Consider the following 24911-nt stretch of genomic DNA (forward strand, 5'->3'; position numbering starts at 1 on the left):
TACAGTAACATACCTACTGTGCACTAAAGCAATTTGAACCCCTTGCCTCTTCAGCCCCGCCTCGTCTTTTAGTGACGTAATAGTGATCTTGGCCAGTGAGATAACTCCGTATTGAAATCTCATGTATAGGATGTAGTAACGTAGTCCCGTATTATGTTTTTTTTGCGATTCCAATTTTCCTCATTTCTCTCAATGAAATAGTCACGAAGCCATGATAAACAGTTTTAAGGAAAAAAAATTATTTACTGAGACTTTTTTCTAGCAGCCCGTTATTTCCCGGCCCTTCATCAATTTTATCAATAATTAGTAAGGGGCCATTCATTCAAGTACTATGTCAGCAGATGTAGCCATTATTGACCATTTTTTAGCCATTTTTGACCCCTCCCGTCATCAAAAATTCGTCAGGTCTGCCCCCAACTCCTAACGCAAAATGGGATCAGAGACGTATAAGAGGGGGGGGGGGAGGGGAGGGTATGAGCCCCTATGCGCCCGACCCCGACGATCAAAAATTTATTTTTTGATGCAAAAAAATATTTAAAAATTAAAATTTTGAAAGAAAATACCTTTATATGTGTGTTATTACAATCAATTTCTGTTAATTTCAGTGCTATTTGAAGGCTAAAGAGCTCAAAATTTCTCTTTAAGAAATTAATTTCAACTTACCCTCTAAGCCATATATGCTCAATCCATGGCCCGCGGGCCAAATGTGGCCCTTGGGGCTATCTAATGTGACCAGCCATCTCAAACCTAACTTTGTAAAAATGAACTTAGCGGCACATTCCCAGATTGCTTAAACGGCCAATGCACATTTTCAAATCACTCAAGTAGGCCCGTGGCACATTTCCAAATTACTTAAGTAGGTCCGTGGCACATTCACAGATCATTTGAGTGAACCGTGGCACCGTCCCATAACTCTTAACAACGGTTCGTGGTGCATTTAGAAATCCCTTAAATGATATATATGACACAGTTTTTGAGCACTTAAGCGGTCCGCAGTGCAGCTCTTCATCACTGAAGTTACCCGCGGCACATTCCCAGATTACTTAATACGGAATATTTGCGGATCATTTGAGTGACCCGCGACACAATTCCAGAGCACCAAAGTGGCCCGGACAAATTTCCATATTACTTAAAGGGGTCCGCGTAACACATTTAGAGAGATCACTTCTAACCCCCCCCCCCCCAGTCATTAAAAGTCAGCAAATCCAACCCCTCCTCGATGCTGACATAATAGTTGAATGACCCCTAAATTTCTCCAAAATAATTTTTTTTTTGGCTGAAATACGATTATTATCATGTATTTTTTCAGGATATTATCAATTACAAAAATTAAATAATTTTCCATCCAGTTGAATTTAGAATAGCTCTGGTCCGCGGACCATAGGTTGAGAAACGCTGCGTTACACCGAAACGTACATAGTAACTATAAATTCTTAAATAAGTAAAGGAGAGAAATCACATTATATTATGCTCTCCGATTTTTATCTCCATAAAAAAACAATTATCTCGAGATCATTTTAAACGACAACAGAGGAGTAATTACTTGCAAGTCACCACCAACCTGTTGATATATCCATGATCGTAAATCGGATCGATTTCAGGTTCTTTCACTCATTATTATCATTATTAATAACTCTCTTTTTTACCCCTTGAAATAATGAAATAATAACAATAACAGTTGTTGTTGTTCTTAACTCTCACTCTTTCATTGAATGGCGTCTTGGACTGGACTTCGGTCCCTCCCGAGAAAAAAAAAACGAGTTATTTTAACAGCATTTTATCTCTATTTTTTTTAGGAGAAAGAGAGATAAAGATTCGAGATAAAAGTTCACAACTCAGTGCGCGAAGATCTCTTTTTTTTGACATCTTATCTCAGTGAACGAAGAAACATCTTATTTCCAAAAAAAAAAAAAAAGATATCTCTTATCTTTTTCTTATATTCTCCTTTTTATCATTATACGTGAGAAAGAGAGAAAAAGATAAAAGAGAAAGAGTTTTTTTCTTTCAATTTTTTATCTCCCTTTGTAATCACAAACACGAGGTTTTCACTCCTCTAATGAAAGGTCCCTTTTTTGCGTCTTCATTCCAAAGTTCGCCGTCTTGGGTGTCTATGTTAAAAGCCCTTAATTATTGAATGGAAAACCCGAAACTTCATACAAGGTTATTGGAATAAAATCGATGGGTCCTTGGGAGGTCCCGGGTTCGACCGGGTCCATGATCGAGCATTTGTTAAATCATTGAATGACTTGACCTCAGCCCTCCCGTTTCTGTGGTGGTCAGACCGTATTATCTCCGTCTGATCTTATCGAATGACCGTTCGGTGTGTGGTCTTGTAGTTTGTAATACCGAGTGTTGAGGTGAAATATTCGGAATATTTTGATTGATAATTAGCTCTGGAAACGGAAAACGGAGAAGGTCAGAAATTCAGAAAAGGTCAGGGGGGGGGGGGAACAGAGATTCAGAAAAATAGCCAGTACCGTAGAAATGCAGAGCATCTGCAGAAAAACAGCATATGAGTCATTCAGTAAAAGTCTACGAGGGGCAGAAATTCGGAATAACGGCAAATAACAGAAATTCAGAAAAAAAATGCAAGTAAGACAGAAATTTAAAAAGTCTCTAAGTCTAAGAATGGGGGTGAGAAATTCAGAAGAAAGGTAAGTAAGACAAAAATTCAGAAAAGGTCTCGGGGGAGGGGGGGGGGTAGAAATTCAGGCATGGCCCGGGAGAGCAAAAAAAAAAAAGTATCGAGTGAGGCAAAAATTCAAAAAGTCGGGGGGGGGGGGGGGGGCAGAAATTCAGAAGCAATGTAAGACAGAAATTCAGAGGAAAAGCAAGTAAGGCAGAAATTTAAAAAAAGTCGGGGGGGGGGGAGCTGAAATTCAGAAGGAGGTCATTTGGTTCGCGGTTGAGAACCATTGATTTCATGTGAGAAACCTCTGAAAAACATTTTAAGGCTGTTACTTAGCCTGGTGTATAAAAATACTGGATCCTCTGCTACGTTTCCGCCCTAGGCCGGTTCGCTCCTCCTTAGAGCCTGGTGGCCACGGGCTTCCTACCCCCCCCCCCCCCCCGAAGCTACCATGTCGACATCGGGCTTAGTACGGACGCCTGATCTACATAGCACTACTGGGGTTAGAACTCCCAAGACATCCGCCAGATCAGGCTTCCAAAGTAGCTGGGCTACACGAACCCGTCACAATTCGCAGCCAAGGTCTTATGCTACTACTATCACTAAAACACACATGTACTTGTTATAGTGTTGCCATCCACCACATATTTTTCGAACTATGAATGAAGTGTAATGTTTAGAGATTTTACCGTTGCAGGCCTGTTGTAGGGTCTTCTGCCGGGAATTACAGTCGACACTCGTTATAACGGCATCATGTTATAGTGACCATTCCATTACAACGACCGACAGGAAAAGTCCCAAACGTTTTCATTTAACGACCCTCCCAATATAGCATACGTTTTCGACTGGAAGAAGGGGGGTCGTTATTTGGAGCGTCGACTGTATATAGGTTTTATTGACTTGTGCAATGTCACCATAGACCTACAGTAATTACAATATATTAATGAGTTGGCTGTTACTTCCAACTTGGTAAACCCCCCCCCCCCACCCCAGAACACCACTTTGGCCGAGGCACATGATGTTGTTTAGACCAGTGTTCTTCAACCTTTTTCTACTCGTGGACCGGTGACATTAAGTGAACATTTTCGCGGACCGGTACAAACGGAAGGCATAATTTACGAACCGGAGAAAAAAAGCAATAGGAGGAAAGTTTCCTAATCTCCTATGTATACATATATACACTTATTAGTATATTTCAAACTCTACCACTCTCCATGCGAGAAACATCATTGGATTTATATTCCTACTGCCACCTATCGAATACAAAGAAAACTGTCTGTCATAATTCTTCAAATAAAATTGATTGTTGGTTTTAAACCGGCGTGCAGTATGGAAATGGACAGTAAAAATGGGCGATACCATATAAATACAAATACAAATCCACAACAGACAAAATGCCCAACGAGGTGACTGAAAAAAAAAATGTCAATAAACAAAAATGGATGTCATATATTTCTGAAATACGGCAACCCAATTAAAAGTGGGGTATACGTATAAACTACAAACTATATAAACAGGATAAACTGTAATGTAATGCCCATAAAAAATATTTATGGTTGTCTTATTGTATATATATATATATATATAAGCATTGGTATCTTCTCTATTTACCACAACATGTTTATCGTATTTCTTTTTAAACGTGCCAATTTTGTTAGAGTTCACTACCCCCGGGGGTAAGCTATTCCATTTATTCACAACCCTATCTAAGAAAAACTCCCTGCGACCCACAACTTAGATTTGTCTCTTACCAATCGATACTGGTGTTCTCTTGTCGAAGCACTTGATTGATGATGTATCAATGAACTAACGATATATTACTTGGCGATGTATTAGTGATAAAATGGACCAAGAGAACCAATTTTATCCATCCCGTTGAAAATTTTAAACACTTCATTCGTATCCCCAGTGACACCTGCGTTCTTCCAATGTAAACATATTCAAGAAATCAGGTCTCTCTTCATAGCTCAAGCCTTGTGTACCAACCAGAGCACTTCTCTGCACCCCCTCCTCTGTAGGTAAGGTCTCCCAACCCTTACGGCGTATTACTCCAATCCAGGACGAACAAGATCCGGAATGTGGAAGAATCATTTCAGGAAAACGGGCGAAGACACCTTCTTAAAAATGAAACCGAGAATTCTGTGTGTTCGATTTTTTGGCCACCGCTGAGGTTTTCAGGAAATCTAAGCCGTTCGTCAATAAGAATACCCCCCCAGATCGGTGATCCTAGTTGCATCCGGAATAATACCACCACTTAAGTTTACCATAGTTGAACGGAACAAGCTCCCCTCCACTATTGTTAACTCCCCCACGATCTCCGATTTCTTGTCAAATTTTACAAAACACATCTATGTGTAAATCCGTCCTCTTGTATAGGCCTTTGAAATACAAATACAAATACAACGCCACAACAGGCAAATTGCCCAACGAGGTGGCTGACTTAAGAACATCCCCGAGCCCCTACCTACTACTGCTACACCGCACATGCACCCCCCCCCCGCGGAACCCCCCAACGAATCGGTACATGCGGGAATGTGCGTGTACGTGTAGTGCAACCTGACGTAGAGTTTGTTTCTGTGTAATGCTTGTTATGTGTAGTGCTGTCATCTGCCCCCAGTTTTACTAACTATGAGTGAAGTGTTATGGTTGAATGATTTACCGTTGTAGGACTGTTGCTCTCTGTGGCGAGACTTTTTAACGGGGAGATCGGCTCGCATTTGCGCCTTGAAGTTGGGAACCACAGAAAACCAACTTCAGCCGACCACCACTGTGGGGTTCGAACCCGGATCCTCGCATCACGAGTCCGGCACTATAACCACTCGACCACCACAGCGGCATATTGCATAAATAAATGAATACTGATGAAAAAAATCTTGCTCACAAAAATACCGGCAAATATGTAATTTTGTTTTCCGAAAAATTACCTTTTGTAAAAATAGCCTAAGTTATTGGACACACACACACACAAAATCTCTTTTCAGCAATTGCCACACAGTGTACAGTATTTAGAAAATTTGGAGTAATTGAAACTTGTTCACACACGTATTCAGCCAAACATAATGATTATCAATTCATAAATATTAACCAAGTGAGAATAATTTAAAAGCGTAGTAAAACATCGCAATATTTTGGGGACCTGGGGAAATCAACTGTATAGTATTTGTACACATTTTTTTTTTTAATTTTGCCTAAATGTTTAGACTTTTGAAAAAAAAAAATTATGGAATTTTTTTTTCAAATTAATTTCAGGACAGAAAAAATAATTTTCTCTGAGGTGTTTGAATATTATAAAATATTTTTGTGTATATTTATCATCAACAATCTTAAAATGTTTATTTTATTTTGTCGAAATATATCCATGATTTTCGTCCCATCCATAGTTATGGGTCAATCACACCGGAAAGATGGAAAACTGTTGTTTAACGAAAAGCTATTGTTGAAAGAATGTAATAGAAAGATATATATATTTCGTAATATAAATTTCATTGAAAGCAATTGATTGTTGAATAAATTTCATTGAAAGCAAGTGAATTGTTGAATAAATTTCATTGAAAGCAAGTGAATTGTTGAATAAATTTCATTGAAAGCAAGTGAATTGTTGAATAAATTTCATTGAAAGCAAGTGATTGTTGCGTGAATTTCATTTAAAAGCATGTGATTTGTTGCATAAATTTTATAAGAAACTGTTTTAGGAATTTCATTAGGAACTGTTACCATGGTAATTTCATCTATGCAAAACTGCATTGCTGCTCTGCAATTCTTTTCCAAAGTGAAACTGGGCTTCATTTACTGGTTTTCAACAGGAACACACGTTATTTAAATTATGCTTCAAGTCCCATATATAAGAAACTTTTAACAATTCTACTCAAACTGACCAAAGAAATAATATCAAACATTAGAAATAACTTGTTCTGATAATTAAATTTTTTATTATTGAAAACCAATTTGAATCTACCACACATTTTTCGTATAATTAGCCTACAGCAAAATAAAATGTTATGGAAAACGTGTGCACAGAACTCCCATAAATTTAGTTTATAGGAATTGTGATGATAAAATAATTACAAAAATATTTATTGTTTATTTATAAGTGCAATAATAATATGTATTAATTAACTGTTGGAAGAATTCTAGAAAGAGCTAATGAAAGAATTTAACGAGAAAACCCATTTTCTCAAAGAATTTCGGGGAAAATTGTTGCTTAACGAAAAGCTATCGCTGAAAGAATGTGATGAAAAGCTATTTTTGAATAAATTTCATTGAAAGCAAGTGATTGATGCATGAATTTCATTTAAATCATGTGATTGTTGAAAAATTTTATAGGAAACTGTTGTTGTAGGAATTTCATTAGAAACTGTTGCTGTAGGAATTTCATTAGAAACTGTTGTTGTAGGAATTTCATTAGAAACTGTTGTTGTAGGAATTTCATTAGAAACTGTTGTTGTAGGAATTTCATTAGAAAATTTTTAGGAATTTCATTAGAAAATTTTTAGGAATTTCATTAGAAAATTTTTAGGAATTTCTTTAGAAAATGTTTAGGAATTTCATTAGAAAATTTTTAGGAATTTCTTTAGAAAATGTTTAGGAATTTCATTAGAAAATTTTTAGGAATTTCTTTAGAAAATGTTTAGGAATTTCATTAGAAAATTTTTAGGAATTTCATTAGAAAATGTTGTTTTGAAATTTCTTTTGTGTGTGTGTGTGTGTGTGTGTGAGAAACTGTTATCGTAAAAATTTCATTAGAAACGTTTTGAAATTCATTACATATATAGAAACTGTTGTTTAGAAATTTCATTAGAAACGTTTAGAATTCATTAGAAACTGTTGTTTATACATTCATTAGAAACTGTTGTTTATAAATTCATTAGAAACTGTTGTTTATAAATTCATTAGAAACTGTTGTTTATAAATTCATTAGAAACTGTTGTTTATAATGACATGAATGTCGCTCTCCACTTGTTAATACAAGATTTACAGAAGACTGGATGTTGTGAAGATATTTGTTATTTGAGATGTTAATTTTTTAAGGAAGGAAAAAACTCATCTCTGCCTCTACCGGGAGTCGAACCCGGGTCCCTCGATTGCCGGACGAGTGCTCTGACCACTAAGCTACAGAGGAGATATACGCTCTAGCGAAGGAAAATCTCTATCTCCTCTGTAGCTTAGTGGTCAGAGCACTCGTCCGGCAATCGAGGGACCCGGGTTCGACTCCCGGTAGAGGCAGAGATGAGTTTTTTCCTTCCTTAAAAAATTAACATCTCAAATAACAAATATCTTCACAACATCCAGTCTTCTGTAAATCTTGTGTTGTTTATAAATTCATTAGAAACTGTTGTTTATAAATTTCATTGGAAACGTTTAGAATTCATTGGAAACGTTTAGAATTCATTAGAAATGTTTAGAAATTCATTAGAAACTGTTGTTTTGAAATTCATTAGAAACTGTTGTTTTGAAATTTCATTAGAAACTTATCTTAAAAATTTCATTAGAAACTTATCTTAAAAATTTCATTAGAAACTTATCTTAAAAATTTCATTAGAAACTTATCTTAAAAATTTCATTTGAAATTATTGTTTAGAATTTCATTTGAAACTTTTGATTATAGGAATTTCATTAGAAACTAGCATCGGCTGTGCAGATTCTTAAATGAATTCAATAAAAAACTGTTTTGGAGGAATTTGATCGAAAACATAGGTCGTTGAATGAATTTCATGAGAAAATGTTTTCGAAAGGATTTAATAAAAAAACCATTGTGTTAAAATCCAATAAAACCATCATTGAAAAGATTTACTGAAAAACTATTATAAAAGAATTTGCTGAATAACCGGAAACTCTCTCTTTTTTTCGAAAGAATTTATTAAAAGCATTTGTTGTTGTGTGTGAATAAATTTTAAATGAAACTGTTGTTGAAGGAATTCAATGAAAAAAAAATATTGTTGAAGGAATTCAATGAAAAAAAAATATTGTTGAAGGAATTTAAGGGTTTACAAAATGTAAGAGAAAAACTGTTCTGTGTTGAAAGAATTTCATTCAAAGCATTTGTTGTTAAATGAATTTTTCATTAAAAAAAAACTATTGTTGAAGGAATTTAAGAAACACTATTTTGAAAAAGTTTGAAAATCTATTATTGGAAGAATTTCACTGAAAAATCATTTGTTGTTGAGCGAATTTCATTGAAATCACTTGTTGTTGTGAGCGAATTTCACATGAAACTTTTGTTGAAGAGATTTCATGGAAAATTATTTTTTGAATGAATTTCTTGGAAGACCTTGTAAGAATTTCATGATAAAACTATTGTTGAAAAAATTTCATTGGCATTTTGTTTTCACTGAATGTCCAAGAAATTCCATGAAAAACATGAGAGAAAATTTGACGAGATTGAAAAATATCATTGATCAAATTTTGATGAATCCCAGCTCTAATCAAATGCCTTTTTCTAGGTCGAGTGAGAGAGGGGGCTGTGCCCCGTGACCTTTAGTCGGGCCACCCCCTTCATTATCGCTAAAAAAATTTAAAAATGGAACGTTCCCAGGCCCGGTCAGCCTCCCCCATGGATGGGCATAAGGGATTTCATTCATAAATTATTTAACGAGTATGCAAATTATTATGAATTATTCATAATGATTATATTAAATTTGTAATGAACAAATTGAGAAGGGGGGGGGTAAATTTACTGATGAATCGGAAAATATATTTTTAGACTCACCTTGCCCAAGATGGTGGCCCATACCATCGGCACAATACGGCGAGTGCTGCAGACTGGTCACGGAATGATCCAAAAGGCTCCACGGGGTCGTCATGTCCGGCCTCAGGTAAGAATGACCACTGGTCCCGAAAGACGAGAAACCGGCCGCTGTCCTGTTAATATCGTTGTGTTCACAAGCACTGCCCTGGGCCCCTCCGGACGCTATATTCAGAGAGTTCTGAGTCAAATTCAGACCGGACGTCAACGGCGAGATCCCGTACGGGCTCGGGGACTGGTTGTCCTGCCCGACGACGTTGGACGCCTGGGACTGGTTGCTCCAGGGGTGTCCGGTCTGTCCGACCATCGCCTGATGTCCACTCATGGGCTGACCAGCTGCTGTCACGTACGGCAGCATCGCCAATCCTCCGGGACTGGCGTACAGGGCCGCAGCTGACGAAGTGGTGTTGTCCACCGCGTGGCAGTAGCCGGCCGCAGCTGCCGCTTTGCCCGAATACAGGTCCCTACCGGAATACGAAGGCGGCGTCGGGTAATTCCCTGCCATGCTGTAAGGAGCCATGCTTCCAAACGTGCTCACCATGACTGGGGATATGACCGTCCTCGTAGGAGCACCACTTGAAGAACCGGCTTCCAAGCCTGCGGTGGTCTCTTTGCCGCCCCTGCCCCCACCGCCGTCAGGTGGCGACGAAACTCTGTCGTCCCCCTCTTCTTCTTCTTCTTTCTGCGGTCCCGACGATATTTGTTGATGATGATGATGCTGCTGCAGGTGGCCCTTAGTGGGTGGGTTCGAGTCGCTCAGGGGCGGGGACAAACGGGACGATGAACTCCCAGCAAGACTGAAGAAGGCGGGTTGGTTGTTGGCGATCCCTTCTTCGCATTGGTTTTGGGATCCCGATAAGATCCGTACGTGAGCGTGGTTCGGTTTCGGTGATGACCAGTGCTCTTCGGCGGGGGGCGGGGCTGATGATGACGATGGCGGCCAGCCGTGATGGTGATCTGCATGATCCGCGGCGTGCAGTGAATCCTGAATGGAGGAGGCGTGGTGCTTCTCCGACACCCAACACTCCGTTGCAGCAACGGATTTGTTGTTGTTGTTGCCACGGGTGTCTTCGGAATTCCCGTATGGATCCGTTTTAATGACTGCCGCCGACGCCACCTTGGGTTTCGTGCCAGTCATCAATGGATATGCCGCTCGTGTATTATTGTTGTGATCATCTATCCTACCTCCAGGCCAATGATGGTGATGGTCGGTTTTCATTTTAGGATCTGGATCCTGATTAAATGTCGGAACGACGGCTTCTGGTTCTTCCGACACGTCTTTGTAGGGGACAATATTATCAGATGGCTCGATTTTCACCCATTTCTCTTGGGCGTGATGGTGGTGATTGTCGAACCAGTGGTGGTGGTGGTGGTCACCCTGCTTCTGTGGCCATCGGTGATGTTCCTCGTAATGATGATGCTGCTGCTGTTGATATGAGTCGTGTCCGACAGCTGCAGCGTCGTGGTCACCATTCATGTTGGACTTCCCGTGCAATAGTTCGACGCTGTTGTCGATCCATACTTCGGTAGAGTTCTGGTTCAACCATGCTTCCACGTGGTTCTCGTTGTTCAGGAGTTGCCTCAGTGCCTGTTTCTGGTGGTCGATACTCACCCATGAAGTATCGTGTTCGTTCCTTTGTCGACCGTCCGCCCACAGCTTGTCCTGCTCCGTTTTGACCTGCTGGTGTCCCGGAGGAGATTGATTTCTTTGGTTAAACAGCGTATTCGCGTGATGACCGCCATCATCATCCTCAATGACAATCCGATTGTCTCTCAGCCAGGCTTTTGCTGTCGGCGATAGAAGCGACGGCTCCTGTATGATGACTATTGACGACACCTGCTGGTTTTGCTGGTCTTTGTCCCATTCGACGTCACCTGGTTTGTTTTCCACGGTCGTTTCATCTTGGACATCTTGAGAGTTGGCAGCAAAGCCGACGATGTCATGTCCGGTGTCTTCCGGAGAACCTTTGTGGCTGGATGTCGGGAAATACATCTTTATGAAAGCCTTGTTTTTACCCATGAGGGGCATCCCGTGAGTGAAGTTGCTGAAATTCTGCTCGTTCAGCTCGTGTTCGTCGATCAATACGCCATTGTGCTGGCCGCACCGACCGTCGACGACATCGTTGATCTCTTCCATGGACCTCTCCAGAATGTTCTTGAGCGAATCGGTCCTCTTCTCTGATTCGTCGTCGTCCTCGATGTCCCCGGAGTCGATTTTCAAAAGACTTTCTCCGTCGTTTTCGGATTTTCCGAGAACTCCATTGACTTCCGGCGGATCTCGATCGTATTTGGTTATTCTGAAATCTATCACCTCGCCGTTCTTGGCCGCATTAACAGGCTGTTGTTCGCTGATTATTGTTGAGGGAGGGACATCAGACAGCTTGGAATCATTCGCGACAGCTTGTTGTTTGATGTCGGCGTCTTTCTCGCCAATGTCCGTCGCGGAAATTGAAGCTTTGCTTTCCTGGCATTCAGACATTATCAAAGAACAGACGAACGGTGTTATTTACCTGAAATACACAGAAATATTGTTTAAATATTAAAATCTGGGTACATTAAGGTACAGGCCAATAAGATACAGAAAGTAAAACCAGAAGCGGATTTATGATTTTGCCGCCTGTGGGCTGCACAAAATTTGCGGCCCTTCTTCCATTCTGGTATTACTCTCTTGACCACTCCGCCTTAGGCTACATATAGCCCGCTTGGCCCCTGTGTCTGTCTTCAAGACACTCTTTTGGTTGCTCACATGCACACTTTTTTGGTCATTGATCTGGTCCCTCGTTTTTCGATCATTCTTTTGTTTGGTCATTTACATGCTTGCGTGTGTGTACTCTTCGTCACTCCCACGTGCATACACTTTCTAGGACACTCAATTGGTCGCTCACTGAACTCGTCCCTCGCTCTCTAGGTCATGCTTTTGGCATTCCCATGATTCCACATCGTTTTGGTCACTCACATGGTTTCGGTGACACTGCCCTTGTCCCTCACCTGACCTAAGCAGAGGCCGATTTCTGGTTGTACGGCCTTTGGCTATACAAATTTTGCTACCCTTCTGCCATTCTACTGATTTCTTGACCAATCATTTCTCAAATTTACCGTCCCTTAAAACTTACCGCCCTGGGCTATAGTTTGCTGCTGAGCCTCCCAGTAAATACGCTTCTGTGCAAAACCATGGCTCCTTCCACAACGTGAAAGCTGACAGGCGTTTTGTTTGGTGGGTGGTCCACGGTACGACTTCACATGTTTTTATTTAAAAAAAAAAACAAAAGTTCTCGTTTGGAAGGGGGGGGGGGACTACTACTAAACCCAGACATGCACCTCATCCATATTCCTTTGCGGAACCTCTAACGAATTGGTACATGCGGGAATGTGCGTGTACGTGTAGTGAAACCTGATGTGAAGTTTGTTTCTCTGTAATGCTTGTTATGTGTAGTGCTGCCATCTTCCACCAGTTTTTCTAACTATGATTGAAGTGTAATGATTGAATAATTAATCGTTGTAGGCCTGTTGCTCTCTGTGGTGAGACTTTTTAATGGAGAGATCGGCTCGCATTTGCGACTCGAAGTTGGAAACCACAGGAAACCAACTTCAGCCGACCTCGCTGCGGTGACGGTGGGGTTCGAACGGGGAGGGGGGGGACTGCAAAAAATTCTAGTACAAATCCAAGAGGGTGCACACATACACGGCTACCTAACTAGCGAAGATCATACGTGTCTGGTGCCCCGGGCACTGGACCAGATGGAGGGGGGGGGGGGCCCGAATTCCCTCTTTAACCTCTCTTTCAACATTATACAGGGAAACACGGCTGGCCAAGTGGGCCTTGCGGCCCTGTGCACACCTTCTGTGAGAATGAAGATACAGTTCAGCTTACGAATTTTTCGACTAACGAAAATTTCTTGTTACGTTTTCTGCCTCAGCCAGTGCCGGATTTAGACTTGATGGAGACTAAGGCTATTGAGATTCGTTATATGTACAATTCCAAGGAATTTATATCCAAAGAACCTACGCAATAAATCGTCCCTTCTGACACCACCATCCCACAAACCAGAACATGACTCCCATTCTGTAAGAAGTCATGCTGGAAAAGCCTTTCATTATCCAGGCCGGGACAGCTACCATACAGAGGTCGCAACCGTAATATCCAGACCTGGAGGGGGGGGGGATGACCCCGACTCCATCAGCACCCACCAATTCCCGGAGCCATCAGAAAAGCGATCGCTTCTCTGGGCCAAAAAACAAAATGCGACCCCCCCCCCCCTGGATCTGCACCTGCGCACCAGTAGGGAGGGGGGGGGGTTGATAATATAGTTACAAAGACATCCATCCATCCATCCTAACATCCTAACCCAGCGCGGTGACCCAGTCCATATTCCAAGGAATTTCCAACTGAAAGGTCACCTCCCCGGAGTATGGGAGCATCTTCCCTACTGGGTGAGCGGCCACCGTAGGACGCCACAGGTCCTGATAGTAATATATCAGACTCAGTCCCTGGAGACAGCAGCCTATAGGGTAGTAGTTTAGTAAAAATTTTACTTGTTTCCATCGCAAGTTCTCTTTCCTTTCGGGTCCTTCAAAGAGTGTTTTTTTTCCACAACCCCTAGAAGTTATTGAACCCCTACGACGGCGTTTCTCAACCTATGGCTCGCAGACTGGAGGTGGTTCATAACGATGGTACAGATGGTCCGCAGACATATTTTACAATTTAATTCATAGGCGGAGATAGACTTTAAATGTCTTGGGGGGGCACGATGATTGCTTTGGGGCATGGTGATCATAATGATGATATCAATTCATGTACACAATGTCCCCCCACCCCCACCCCGTATCTCCGCCCATGATTTAATTCTAACTCAATGGGAGATTATCATTATTGTGAAATTGATATTGATAATGTTGTCTTTGGTTCAAATAAAAAAAAACCAAACCCTAATACGATGGGAGACCATATTTCATCGGAAAAAATACTGGAATATATGACCCTAAACACAGGATGTATTGCCAATTGCCGCCAAAACATGAAATTCCAAATAAAATTGGCAATTATTGCCGAAAATTATTGAAATTGTGGGCTATTGCAAATAACTGTAAAGCAAATTTATTTCTCGAGAAAAGTTAAAACTTAAGTGATCACATTCCGTTCAGGGAAAAAATACGGAAAATTGGGACCTCGAATATGGCGCACATCGCCAATTGTCACCCAAATATGTTGCTATCAGTTGGCAAAATCACCAATTGTTGTTAAAATTGCTAAAAAGATTACAGGAATTGCAGGAATTTTAGTTGAAAATTTCAGTTCCCGGAAAAAAAGTGCTGAAATAAGACAAATATCTGTGAGATGGGTAACGTTTTCCCACTCAAAACGTTCCCCCGCTTATAGCACGATTCATTTTCGGGTCGTAACTATCACTAATACTCATTGAGGTTTCGCCCGTTTAATGCTTATTTATAACTGTTTTTTGAAAAAAAAACCGTTATAACGTTATATATATATATATATATATAGTTTTAGTAAAAATAACATACTAAAATCAGCTTCGTTAAAAAAACCCTGGACAATCGGGTAGAAAAAAATCAGTTCAACCAAAAAACACAGGAATGTCCCGTAAAATACGGGTTATTTTTTCACGCTACTCACGGTGGTCCGTCGAAATGCTTCAGACATTTTACTGGCCCTTGGGTAGAAAAATGACAATCCGACAGGGTCGTAACTAGAATTTTTGTCACCCGGGACAATCATGATTTTGTCTCCCCACAACTTTGAAATTCGGTATCTTTATAAGGGTGTTCCTTGTTCCCACCTAAAACTGCCACGCCCTAAATTTTTTCGCCTGGAGCAGTTGCCCTCCTCCTAGTTCCGGCCCTGCAGTTCGGACTACGTATGGTTTGTTTTGTCCTGCTTTTTTTTTTTTACTATGCTTGGAAGAGCTTCGAGCAGTCTCGGTGACTATTTTCGGGCCCTGTGTTTTCCCGAAAAACCCTGAATCATATTTAAAATAACAAAATAAAATATCGAAATAAAAAATGAATAATCAATAAAAATTCAGAATTACATCAGCATCACGCATCATAGTCCCTCTCCCCCCCCCCCCCCACGAGTAATTGATATCAGTGCCGTCTTAAGGCATGGGGGCCCACCCGGGCACGGATTGGGCTCCTTTTCGCTTCACAAAAATTAAATCTGGTTAAAATTTTCGAGGATTTGTTTGGTAGGGCCTCAGAAAAATCAATTGGCCCGGGGACCCATGATACTCCCTTAAGACGGTCTGATTGGTATAGGCCTACTGAGCCTTCCACCTGGTTTATCATCCTACTAATTTGCATACTTTCTCGAGAATCATTGCGAAAAAATCAGTAGGCTATTGTATAGGCAGGGCCTGTTCCTATAAGTTCGGGCCCTGAGAAAACTCGACATTTTGGGGTGCCATCTATATGAATATACATTCTTTGAAGGCAGAGGCGAGAGGCATGGGGTACCCTTTGCCCCCCCCCCCCCAAGACGATCAAAAATGAAAAATATGTGTTAATAGAATACTTTCGTAAAAAATTAAAGTATCGAAATAAGATGCCAACTTTTGGCATCCGAATGGAACCCACAAATTTTTAGGCCCTGGACACGTGCCCCGTTTGCTCATGCGAGAAACAGGCCCTGATTATAGGGGAGGGGGTCCCCTAATGTATTCGAGCCTCCTGGGCTTCGCCCAACGCTTGAGAGACGATCCCGTCATCGTAATGGGATCATTTTGTAATTCATTGGAAATTCAGAGATGGGATGTTTCCAACAATCAATTAGACGAAAATAATCACTGAAATAATTATTAATCTAAGTTGTATATTGTTGTGTCCTTGGAATTTATTATCGTTCCTCGAAATTCGAAATTATTGCGCATTCCTAGACGGAAAAGCTTCGATTATTCTGTAGTTGTGTGTGTGGATGATTAAACAATCGCTCTTTTATAGTCCGGAGAGTTTTTTACGATTGTCTCATCAAAATTATCAAAGAAAACAATCATGGAAACAATGGAGATTTTTTTGATTGTTTCCTGTTGTAGTGTTTTTCCTGATTCTTGTAAAAAAGCCCGTTTACGTCTTTTGCGAGTATAATTAGAATAACAATGGAAACAGACAACTGAAGACGCGATATGTAATGCAACAATTTTCAAGTTTTTAACAATGTATTGAAGAAAAATATTTATAAGTTATTAAACACACTAATTATGGGGGGAGGGCGTTTAAGCAGGAAAGTTTACACCCTCCTCCCACTTCCTGTAGCTGGGCTGCTACTCTCCTGAGCTGTAATCAGGGCCGCAACTGGGGGGGGGGGCAGGCGGGTCTCGTGCCCCGGGCGCACTGTTTTTTGAGGTTTTCTCTGTCTTAAAATAATTCCCGTGACCTAGCGATGCTAACCTTGCAAATAGTTTTTTTATTTCTGTTTATTTTTCCGATTTTTAGGAATTTTTAAAGTTTCTACGGACTTTTTGCCCATCCTGTATATAATATAAGCATTTTGTAAATGCAGATTTATCTTTATTTTTAGTGAGAATTTTATTCTCAAACCTCTCCTTCAACATTACAAGGGGGCGCCAAAATGCGCACTTGCCCTGGGTGACCAAACATCTAGTTACGGCCCTGGCTGTAATCATTTGGGGGTTTTCACCAGAATTTTTGACAGGGTCTCCTCTATAGTAAATTTATGTTTTAAAAAGAGATTCTTAACGGGCCGGGCCCCTGTACTGGTGCCCTGTTAGCCTTTTCCATGTGCAAGTCCCCCATTAAATTAAATGATAAAATTTTTTTCAAAATGCATTTTTTGTTCTGACTTTTTTGTGATTTTTTTCACATAACAATGAGCTTTTTTGACAATATACCGTTGATAACAATGCTTTTCTAACACTCTTTAATTGTTAGTAACAGCAAATTTTCAATAATGATTCCCGAAAGTCGTCTACTTGTCGGTGACAATCGCTTTACGGATAATATTTTGAAATGCGACTTACGCTATTTGTCGTTGGTAACTATTTTTTAATAACGTTGACTCTTTTCCTTTGATAACAATTAATTTCCTTTGATATATAACAATGACTTGTCCTTTGATAACAATGACTTGTCCCTTTGATATAACAATGACTTGTCCTTTGATATAACAATGACTTGTCCTTTGATATAACAATGACTTGTCCCTTTGATAAAACAATGATTTTTTCCTTTAATAACAATAACTTTCTCGTTGATATAACAATCAGGTTCCTTTTGATCTAATGGTGAGTTTTCCTTCGATATAACAATGATTTTTCCTTTGATAACACTGAATCTACTTTGATAACAATCACTTTTCGAACATTGCTTTATACAGTTGTTAGCCCTACAAATATTCATTTCATATCGACCATTATCAATTTTAGCTATCGCCCTGCGCTATTTGTAGGGCAGGGCAATATTATAGAGGATTTCAATATATTATCCGACAAGTAAATGACTTCCGGGATGTGCATCAGTCTAAAAGTCACTGTTACTGACGTGGCGTTGGAAAAGTCATTGTTATCAAAGGAAAAATTGTTATCACCGACAAATAGCATAAGAAGCATTTCAAAATGTTATCCGAAAAATCATTGTTACCGACTAGTCAATCCAAGTCCCAACATTCGAGATGCATTAGTCAAAAAGTCACTGTTACTGCCACGGCATTGAAAAAGTATTGTTACAAAAGGTATATTGAGTTTTAAATTAATGCATCCCGAAAGTTGGTAACAATGGCTTTTCGGATATTTTGAAATGCCAAGTACGCTATTCATCGGCGATTTATTTTTCTCACTGACAACAATGACGTTTTCTCTGATAACAATGACTTTTCCTTTGATAACAATGACTTTTCCTCTGATAACAATGACTTTTCCTTTGATAACAATGACTTTTCCTTTGATAACAATGACTTTTCCTTTGATAACAGTGTGACTTTTCTTTTGATAATAATTAATTTCCTTTGCTATCTCTGAATTTCCTTTAATACCAATGACGTTTCCAATGTTGCTTGCAAGAAAGTAATAATGTTTTCCTATTTTTTTTTCGCTCTTCACTACTGGTAGGCAACAATACCTTCACTTTTTTAATGTCATTTACTATTCATCAACAATGTCTTTTTAATAACACTTTCTGAATGCCAATTAGACCGTAAATTGTTAAAAATGACTTAGCAAATGTCATTTACGTTAGTTGACGATAAAAATGACTTTTCAACCAATGCTTCCTGAGTGGACGAACTTGTTGGTAACATTGCCCTTTCGAACGTCGCTTCGAAAATGTCATTTTACGTTGTCATAACAATATTTTCTTAGACAATTCAAGTGTCACTGAATCCACTTCTTTTCCCTTTCAACAATGACTATTCCAACGCCAGTCACTAGTAAAAATACAGCAACAATGCAACCCCCGCAGAAAAAAAAAATTCCCAACAACAATGACTTTCGTAACACGCTCTTCTAGTTGAGAGAACTTATATTAAACATTCATAAAATGTAAGCTCATTTGTTTTACACGACATGCGGCTCGTTTCTCACAAGTGCGGGCCCATGGTAAACATGAATTTATGGGAGGGAGGAGGGAGCTTTCTTAGTTCAGAATTGTTACAAAGCATTATTGTGTGACAATCACCCCAGCATGTACGAATACATTATAAATCGATTGTTAAATACGCTATAGCATTTCTTTTTTGACAATTAAGTACAGAATTAAAAGCAATGAGAACGTGAATATTTTGGGTAGTTTTTGTGGTCCTTGAATTTTGTAAGCACTATTCATGCGTCCCGTTTGCCCGAGGGAGAAAACGGTTCACATAAAAGTTCGGATATCGGCTCGAATATAGTAGATGGCAATGACTAGAGCCCCGATCATGCGCAAATGAATAAGTGCATATGCAATTGCATATTTTAGCACTTTTTATAGTTAGTGTGGATATAAACGCACGAAATCACCGAAATTTTAGGATAAGTGCATATTTCCAGTATTTTTTTCTATTAATCGCATTGCACCAATGTTTTCAGGATTATTTTCACATTTTTATTCTTTAAATTTAATGAAATTTCTTTAATTTTTTCACGAAAATATTTTACCATTTAGGATTTATTGTTCACTTTAAGGAATATTTTTAAATGCACATTTTTGCACTTCTAAATGCATTCTTTGTTCAATTTTTAGTGCATATTTTTTTTAGTTTTACCGCATATTTTTGTTTCTTCTCAGGCCACAGGCCGACTTCGGTGATTTTAATATGCTTTTTTTTTTTCATTTTTGTGTACATTTTTCTTTTGTGCATATTTTCCATTTTTCGGTCGCAGTTCCGCATATTTAAATGTCCGGATTTTTTCCCCCTATGTTTTTTGCGCATATTTTTCGTTGTTAAGGAGACTTCAGCATTTTTAAATGCATATATATATACTAGCTGTAATACCCGGCGCTGCCCGGGTTTCTTCAATGAGGCTTTTTTGGATCACGTGATATCTCCCTCTCTTTTTCTTCTTGAGGGACATATAAACCGTGTCCAAGTTAACCAATATGGCGACTTCCTGCGCGATTCATGAAATAAACAAATTTAGATTTACATGAACGTAGAAATGAATATATATTTTCCTTTTTTAAGGGGTGCTAAGTATTTCGATAAACTTCCACCCCCTGAACATCAAGTTACCCATCTACCTGTTTTAGCTTTCAAAAAATGCTTAATTAAAGCTGTGGAAATTTTTCGATCCACTTTTTACGGGCTCATAACTAATTTTAAAATATCCTAACCTACATGAATTTATGCAAATAAATATCAAAAGACAATACGAAGACATTAATTTTCATGCTTGAGAAGATATAAATAAAAAGTTGAAATCAATGTTATTGCATGGATATCAAACTCAAAAGTAGGTCCGGCTAATTACTTCATATTTAATCTCCTAGGCTTCGTATCTCTAAGCGAACTGAATATTTCAAAAATCGAAAATTCAATACAATTTTTAAAATTATTGACGGGGCGGAAAACCCCACCAAATTTCCGCATTTCTACAGTAAAATCGGCAATTTTAACACTGATTTCTATGGAAATCATCCTTTGCTTGACCCTCAAACTGATGCTGATGATGATTATGACGTCTATTCGAAAAGCCTCATTACTGGGAGGATTGAAAAAGTGGCAAACCATTATAAAGGCATAAACTATTATACATATGGTAACAGGATTAAAGAAGTGACAAACCGTTGTAAAGGCACATACACGTTTGAAACCAAAGCTGCATTAAGAGTAAGCTTGTAAAACTTACAAGCGGCTTTGTTTGAAACGCATTGCTAGGGAACCACGGTAACCAAAGTAAATGTTCCGAAAGTGATTGTTGAGGCCCAAAAACCATTGTTGCCCAACCGTTTTTTGCCCATTCGGGGGATTCACCCTGCTCTGACAAAATTTTAAAGTAGCCTATCGTTCAACTCGGGTGCCATTTGGTAAATATGCAAAATTTGGTGACGATCGATCTAAAATTGTAGATTTGTATAGAGAACATACACACACACAGACATACACACATAAAATCAATTTTATATATATAGATTTTTCGTATAACATTCAACATTTCTAAGCATATAGAAATATTCTATTTATTGTACTTTTATGTACATATATAGGATGGACGAAAAGTCCGTGGAAACTTTAAAAATGAATAAAAACCGGAAAAAAACCGAAATAAAAAACAATTGCATCACCAGGTCACGGGAATTTTTTGACAGGAAAAAATAACTAGAAAACAGTCGATAGGTGGCGCGGGTACGCGAGTGACTTCGGTGGAAATATGCAAATGAGATGTTTATAAGAACTTGAATTCTTAATCCACCACCGGTTCACCGTTGTAAACCGTGTATGTGGACCTGCTGCACTCTGCCGTTGCTGTATTTGTGACTCGCCTGCAATGTGTTATCCCCTGTGGTGGTGGAACACATACTGTTGTAATAAATGATTTGGAGGCATTCTGTTCGTTTTTATTGAGTATCTTTTCTTTGACTTGTGTACGTCAGTGCTACCTATCGACTGTTTTTTGAGGTTTTCTCTGTCTTAAAATAATTCCCGTGACCTAGCGATGCTAACCTTGCAAATAGTTTTTTTATTTCTGTTTATTTTTCCGATTTTTAGGAATTTTTAAAGTTTCTACGGACTTTTTGCCCATCCTGTATATAATATAAGCATTTTGTAAATGCAGATTTATCTTTATTTTTAGTGCATATTTCAGAGTTTTTAGTACGCCTGCATATTTCAATATTTTCTGGTGCGTATTTTAGCGTTTTCAGTAGACCTACATATTTCATTGCTTTCTAGTGCATGTTTCAGCGTTTTCAATAGGCCTACATATTCCAGTGTTTTCTGAGGCATGTTTCAGGGTTTTCAGTAGGCCTACATACTTCAACGTTTTCTGGGGCATATTTTAGCATTTTTAGTAGGCTTACATATTTCAATGTTTTTAGTGCACGTTTCAGTGTTTTCAGTAGGCCTACATATTTCAATGTTTTTAGTGCACGTTTCAGTGTTTCCAGTAGGCCTACATTTTTCAGTGTTTTCTGGTTCACGTTTAATCATTTTTAGTAGGCCTACATACTTTAATGTTTTCTGGAGCATGTTTCAGTGTTTTTAGTAGGCCTACATATTTCAATGTTTTCTGGGGCATGTTTCAGCGTTTTTAGTAGGCCTACATATTTCAATGTTTTCTGGGACATGTTTCAGCGTTTTTAGTAGGCCTACATATTTAAATGTTTTCTGGGACATGTTTCAGCGTTTTTAGTAGGTCTACATACTTCAATGTTTTCTGGGGCATGTTTCAGCGTTTTCTCAGTAGGCCTACAAATCTCGAAAAAATCTACGCTTCAGGGCCATAATTACTCTCTTTCATGTTGCTTCTGTAAATTCCAAACATTCTGTGCTGCTCTCAGTCTGCACACAATTTAGTAACTACACAAAGAAAATTTTAGGTGCCAATAACAATTTTTCAGTCGCTATAGCGACCTGGCACTTGGGTTTCGTCCAGTCCTACCTTAAGCCAAGTTTTCCTAGAAGCAGGTTTCCACAGCGCGTGCAGCGTCAAAACTCTGATTGGTCAAAAAAACCTGAATTTCAAGTTTTTAACCAATCAGTGTTTTCACGCTGAAAAAGGCGCAGAAATTCTACTCCTAGGAAAACCCGGCTTTATACATAGTCTTCTTTGAAGCATAGCTAAAGGGGAGGTGGCATGTGGACTTTTGGGAGCCCTGAAAATTTTTGGGCACGTGCCCCCCGCCCACCCCCAATTTGCTCATTCGAGAAACTGTGCCCCAACTAAATGTTGATCTTGCGTAGGTACCCCCCCCCCTCCCTGCACTGGGCACGTGCCTCATTCGTCCTACGGAAGAAAATGGTTCTTATACGCAAGGGTGCTCGAATTTTAAGAGTTTGCGGGCCACTTAATTGGTTTGAAAATGTGTCGAAGGCCACCTGAGTCATCTGGAATGACGCCACAGTGATCTCCGTGCTCATCACACATTTCAAATGATCTGGAAATGTACCGTGGGTAACTTAATGTGATGTTGAACTGTACCACGGGTGGCTTAAACGCTCTGGAACTGTGCCGCAAGTCACTTAGGGGATCTGTGTATGTGCAGCGGGCTGCTTGAATGATCTGGAATTGTGTCGCTCAAGTATTCCTCAAATATGCCGGCAAGTGATCTGGAACTATGCTTCAGGTCACTTGAGTTATCTGTAAAGTGAGTGATCTGGAACTGTGTCGTGGGTTACTCAAGTATTGTATCATTCTGTAAACATGCCGGTGATCTTTGAATGTGCTTCGGGCCACATGAGTGATCTGTAAATGTGTCGCGGCCCTCTTGAGTCATCTGGGAATGTGGTTCGGGCCACATGAGTGATCAGTAAATGTGTCGCAGTCCTCTTGAGTGATCTGGAACTGTGCCTCAGGTCACTTGAGTGGCCTGCAAATGTGCCACGTGAAAAATCTGGACTGTGTCGCGGGTCACAAGTATTCTGGGAATGTGCTGTGGGCCGCTTCAGTGAATTGTGAATGTGCAGCTGGCCACTTGAGCGACCCGGAACTGTGCCTCACGGGTCACAGTGATGTGTAAACGCACTGCTTGAGTGATCTGGAATTGTGCCGCGGGGATTGCTTAAGTATTTTGTAAATATGCGGCGAGTCACTCAAGGGATCTGGAGAAAAATGCTACTTAGACTCCATTTTTTTTTTTAAAGTTAGGTTTGAAATCATGCTCCACATATATTAGATGACTCCGAGGGCCATCTATTGAGCCTGCATGCTATACACTGATAGTAGGCCTATACAGGTTGAAATATCGCCTGTAACATGGATGGACCATTAGCAAAATATATCCAAATTGATCCAGAAATAAAAAATAACCGCTGCCCCCCCCCCCCCAACAACAAAAAACCTAGATAATTTTCAAACATAATCCTAATTCCTTAAATTCTTGTCATAACAGTAATAATAATTAATAATTATAAAGCATATATACAGGTTTCAAAACAAAGAAAACATTGGCCGGGCTGAAAGTTTCTGGTCGTCCCGTATATACGGGACTCAAGCACGTACGCGGGAGAAGGGGAAGGTGCACATTGCATTGTTCATTCATTAATTATTCGGGGGCCGGGGGCTCAGCCCATACACAAAATTTATTTGAGGTGGGGGTTACCTCAAATGATCTAAGCCCCCCAGGTTCATGTGCCTATGCATAATATGTACAGTGTGCATTTATTTTCCCAGAATCAAATCTGCAACGTGGCCTCTATCTCTACGTTGTATCTGTACATTATCTATAACATGTTTAACACTGTACCGATAAGAGAGATCTAATGTATCTATTTTTTCCCCCCCTAGATATGGCGGCGGTGGCAACAAATAAATAACACTGAGCAAAAAAAAGGAAAAATTCAAACGGGACTCACTTCAGTGCTGTGTCTTCTCCCTGTGTTGGTGTCCGGTAGGGCCGTGTTTCGTTCGGATGGTCAATCACAGCATCAGTCGGACGCATTTCTCTTTGGCCTGTCGGTGGCGATTTGCAGAGGATTCCGGGTGCATTTTCTCTGCGCGATGGCTGGCTTGAGATGGCTGCCGTAGAGATGTTGTTATAGACGGGGAGGGTTCACGATATCCTCACAATTTCATTTTCAGTACGAGGCTTGGAAAAATGAAATAGCAACGACGGATTGTGTCCTAATCAGTGACGAAGCCTCGTGGACTTTGTTTTGTTTGTTCTCTGTGTGTGTGTGTCGCACGCATACGCACATACACGCGCGCACACACACACACCTATACCGAGGTAGATAAAGAATGCTTAGCTGCAATGCTGTTTCGTTGGTCAAAGTCACTCAAGACTCGCAGCTGAGCGACATATGGGAAAGTCACACAGTCAGTACTTGGATTGCGAAAAAGTCGCCTTTAGTCGCATTAGTTTCTCACAAGCTTCTTTCCTATCACGCGTGCATTCGGATATAACGGATGGGTGAGGTAACGGGGCAAACATGCG

The 24911-nt window shown here is 39.8% G+C and overlaps 1 protein-coding gene across 1 annotated transcript in view; it reads right to left on the reverse strand.

Moving 5' to 3' along the window:
- The window catches only part of LOC149084401 (uncharacterized), a 62794-nt gene extending 38219 nt beyond the window's left edge, over positions 1-24575 (reverse strand). Inside the window, exons 1-2 of the mRNA XM_089234789.1 lie at positions 24331-24575; positions 9336-11881 (exon numbers count right to left, since the gene is read on the reverse strand). Coding sequence (XP_089090915.1) covers positions 9336-11850 — 2515 coding nt within the window. The 5' untranslated portion in view covers positions 11851-11881; positions 24331-24575. The remainder of the gene's footprint in view (positions 1-9335; positions 11882-24330) is intronic.
- Between the last annotated feature and the right edge of the window lie 336 nt (positions 24576-24911).

This window comes from Pholcus phalangioides, unplaced genomic scaffold (genome assembly GCF_987345545.1).
Source record: "Pholcus phalangioides strain wild (caught in Gottingen) unplaced genomic scaffold, Ppha-v1.0 ptg000008l_1, whole genome shotgun sequence".
NCBI classification, from domain to species: domain Eukaryota; kingdom Metazoa; phylum Arthropoda; class Arachnida; order Araneae; family Pholcidae; genus Pholcus; species Pholcus phalangioides.